Genomic DNA, 3,977 nt, shown 5'->3' on the forward strand with positions numbered 1-3,977 from the left:
CAGAATGATTTGACATTTAGATATGATTTCCCTATGGCTTTAAAAGTCATTAGGATATACAATCATTCCATGGTGGAATTCCAGGTCACCAGCCCATCTTAGGATGGTAGAAAACCTCCCAAGAGTTTCCTCTTCACCCTCCCTACATGTCTGGGTTTGTCTGGCAGCCTTGCCTCACCCACAGGAGCTACTGTTCTCATGCCAACCAACACTGTCCAATGGCTTACCCAAAATGAAGACATTTTGCAATAATAGAAAAAAGCCAAACTTCTTTTCCTAAAGTGAGCTTGTTTTCCAAAAAATGTTTTGGTAACTTAGGTCAATTGGATATAGATCTGTAAATATTAGATGCTCCAGGTGGTGGAATGGGAGGGGTCCTTCAGAGGATCTGCTCCAACATGAAGACAGGAACATGGATAGAGGCTCTGATCAGGTTTAAGAGCTGCTGTGTGGGTGAATAAAACCATCTGCATGTGCGTGAAAATCTGAAAACAAAAAGCACATATATGCAGTTAGCTTACAGGACTGTGGTAAAGCTGGGTCCTTCTGCTCTTTGCTTGGACCGTCCACTGGACACTCCATCGTCCCCTTAGCGGTGAAACCAGACCTGAGGTGGCAGAACTTCTCAGGTGTCTTCAGCTCTGTGGCAGGGATGGACATGTCCACCTGTTTTCCAAGCCTGAGAAGTTACACACAGATATGATGGACAGTACTCTGTCTGATGGAGACATTCTACATGTGATCTGAAAGCGTAGAAATACTGTACACATCCAGCGTTAGCTTTAGCTATCAGGGCTGTTTCAAGGAATTTGGGGGCCCCAAAGTGTTACAACCCTTGAGGTGCATACATACATGCATGTATGTATATATATATATATATATATATAAAGCTAAATATCAACATTAACCGTCCGTTTTCTACAAGTAGAATAACCGTTTTATTTGTCTAAAATCTGTATGAAAGTCATTTTTTAGGATTGTTCCATTTGTCCTCCTTTGCCCTCAGATCTTAATAAAAAGATAAAAATAAGCTGTGACTATTTTGTCACCTTATTAAATGTCAGAGCTCAGTCTGTCTTAGAAGGCAGCAATTTTCTTCCAGACTGACAATGATTGTTTTGTACTTTCGGCTACTTTAGATCGCAAATGAAATGTAAAATAATAGTAAATAAAGGTAATAATATGTTGAAACTTCTGTTGAGTGTTCTCACTAGAACTAAGACAGTCGAGCACATCAGCCTGGTTCTGAAGTTCTGCCACTGGCTCCCTGTCGCTCAGAGAATAGACTTTAAAATTCTAGAAATCCCTGAATAGATCAGCATCTTAATCCATAACAGATCTGATGTCAGTGAATCAACCTCCCAGACCACTCAGGTCTTCTCGTTCTATTCTGTCCATCCAGAACTAGAACCAAACATGAAGAAGCAGCATTAAGTTCTTATGCTCCACTGATCTGGAACAAACTCCCTGGAAAAGCGATGAAAGCCTGAGTTTTTAAGACTACGTTAAAAACCAAATTGTTTAGAAGCGTGCAGAACTATTTTCTTTCCCCCGAAGCTGTAGTTTATTTTCTTTGTGCGACGGTTGATTAACTAATTCACAAAAGTAATTTAAAATACTTGTGTGTTTATTTTCCTTCCGGAGGTTTTGACATTAATATGACGTGATACCATGATGCTTACTGTTTAGATTTGACAATGAGGTCTAGAGGGACAAGCCTTAGGTCAAATGAAGTAAAAAAAATAAAATAAAAAAAGGTTGAGTCGACAAACAGCAACAGAAGTTCTACAACTTTTCAATTTAGTTTCAATTGAGTTTATTTCTATAGTGCCAGTTCACAACACATGACATCTGAAGGCACTTTACAATTCAACTCAATCATACTCAAATTGTGTTTTCTATCTAAGGAAAACCAGTTGATTGCATCGACTCATTGACTGGAAAGCAATCCTGCACACTAAGCATGCTTGTAGTGACAGTGGAGAGGAAAAACTCTGTTTTAACAGGGAGTTGCTGTGGAAAAAGTTATTTTCCACAGCAAATAATTTTTGAATTAACTTAAATATAGGCCTACCCATCTGAAGGTGACCTGCAGAACAGCTCTTGGATTCCATTGATGAGTGAGCCTCGTTCCAACTCCTCAACCGAAGGTAAACGGCTGCCTGCAAACCTGTGTGAGAAAATTAAAGGTTTTCTAAAAGACTCCTCTGTCAGCACATTTAGACCTAATTTGTTAGGAAGGGCTGCTAAAAATGAAGGAAACTGGATTTGCATGTTTCTGTGAGGATCTAACCTGTACAGAGCATTCCTACTGTCCTCGAAAGCATCCTGCTTCTTTTTTCTGCCAAGCACTTTAGTTCCCACGGCCTCAAACACATCACAGTCCATCAGAGCCTGGCACACACACGCCACCTTTTCCCGGGAGATGCTGGCACCTTGAGGTTTTGTTCAAACACATCACAAAAACTGATTTTTAGACATTCGAGTTAAAATTTATTTCAAAAACACACGATTGGACAACTTTGTACGATGAAAGCCAATTCTTTGCTGAAGTACAGACATTGGTCTATGAAACAGTGTTTAAAATGACCAACAGGGTGAGCAGCTGAGTTTTACTGTGAATTCTGTCGAGTCCTTCAGCTTCCTGGGTACCACTATCACTCAGGAGCTCAAGGGGGAGATTCACCTCGCCGCAAAGAGGATGCTGAACCCTTACACTGCTATCACTAAGTCCATAATCATCATCCGTCAAAACAATCATAGGTTCCAGTCTGGGTTGCTGCAGCCTCAATCAAAGACGAGGCCAAGCTGCAGCGGTGGCTACAACTAGGGGTGTGCAAAATAATCGTCATGATGATGCATCGTGATTCTAATTTTCATGATCTACTGCATGGATTCTTGACGCCAAGTATCGATTATTAATTCTAAAAAATGAATAAATAAAATTGCATGAATGGATGGCGAACATCAGCCAAAAACAATTGGAATACAACTTCCAGTCCAGCAGATGTCGCTGCGGATGTGTTGACGTACGCTGCCTTGTGTCATAAGCATTTCCGGCCGCGGGATACTGCGCCGAGTCATTCAAAACAAAACATGGAGGAGATTGAGAAACTTCGTCCGGCTCCATCACATTTTAAATCCGATGTTTGGAAGCATTTTTGGTTTTAAAAACAAAGGTAAAAATGAAGTTGATATGACGCACGCAATTTGCAAACACTGCTACACCAGAATTAAATACTGTGGGAACACAACGAACCTAAAAACACACATGCAGAGGCGCCATCCAGAATATCAAGAGCTGCCAGCGCCGCAAAATGTGCTTAAACAAACAACTTTCGATTGCAAGCTAGCCCTCAACGAGTTCATTTGCCAGGATTTGTGACCATATAGTGTGGTGGAGAACCGTGGGTTCAAAAAAATTATCAGCACACTGGAGCCTCGTTATATAATCCCGAGCTGAAAACAGTTCACTGAAGTATTGGTCCCACAGATGTATGATGAGGTGTTGTTATAATGGCAGCTACTTCCAAAATGTTTTCATTTCATTGAGTTGAAGGACCACTGAGGCCATGATTATCCTTATTTAGTTATTTCTAGTTTTATAAATCCTAAGCACTTTTTGTCAATGTGTCCACTCCAGAAATAGTAATATTTGTGTCCAGTTACAGTAATACTTGTTTTCATGGCAACATCTCCAAAAGTAATTTCAATAAATACAGCTATGTGTGAATGCAGTTGCTTTCAGTTATTTATCAACTGGAAGACACTACCCAGATCATACTCAGCCAATCAGTCACTGGTAATGGCTGTATTTTTTTCTAACAGTGTTCAGTGAAAATATTGCAATGCATCGCAATAATTCAAGTATCGTGATGCATCGTGATAGAATCGCATTGTGGCCTGTGAATCGTGATTTGAATCGAATCGTGACTTCTTTGGCAATACCCACCCCTAGCTACAACCTCCCGTCCCTG

The 3,977-nt window shown here is 40.5% G+C and overlaps 1 protein-coding gene across 1 annotated transcript in view; it reads right to left on the minus strand.

The window, feature by feature from the left end:
- Nucleotides 1-3,977, minus strand: part of LOC107093433 — a 19,403-nt gene that overhangs the window by 6,790 nt on the left and 8,636 nt on the right. Inside the window, exons 3-5 of the mRNA XM_015388482.1 lie at nucleotides 2,294-2,435; nucleotides 2,075-2,170; nucleotides 522-679 (exon numbers count right to left, since the gene is read on the minus strand). Coding sequence (XP_015243968.1) covers nucleotides 522-679; nucleotides 2,075-2,170; nucleotides 2,294-2,435 — 396 coding nt within the window. The remainder of the gene's footprint in view (nucleotides 1-521; nucleotides 680-2,074; nucleotides 2,171-2,293; nucleotides 2,436-3,977) is intronic.

The sequence above is a fragment of the Cyprinodon variegatus genome, unplaced genomic scaffold, assembly GCF_000732505.1.
Source record: "Cyprinodon variegatus isolate N-32 unplaced genomic scaffold, C_variegatus-1.0 Scaffold424, whole genome shotgun sequence".
Classification (NCBI taxonomy): Eukaryota; Metazoa; Chordata; class Actinopteri; order Cyprinodontiformes; family Cyprinodontidae; genus Cyprinodon; species Cyprinodon variegatus.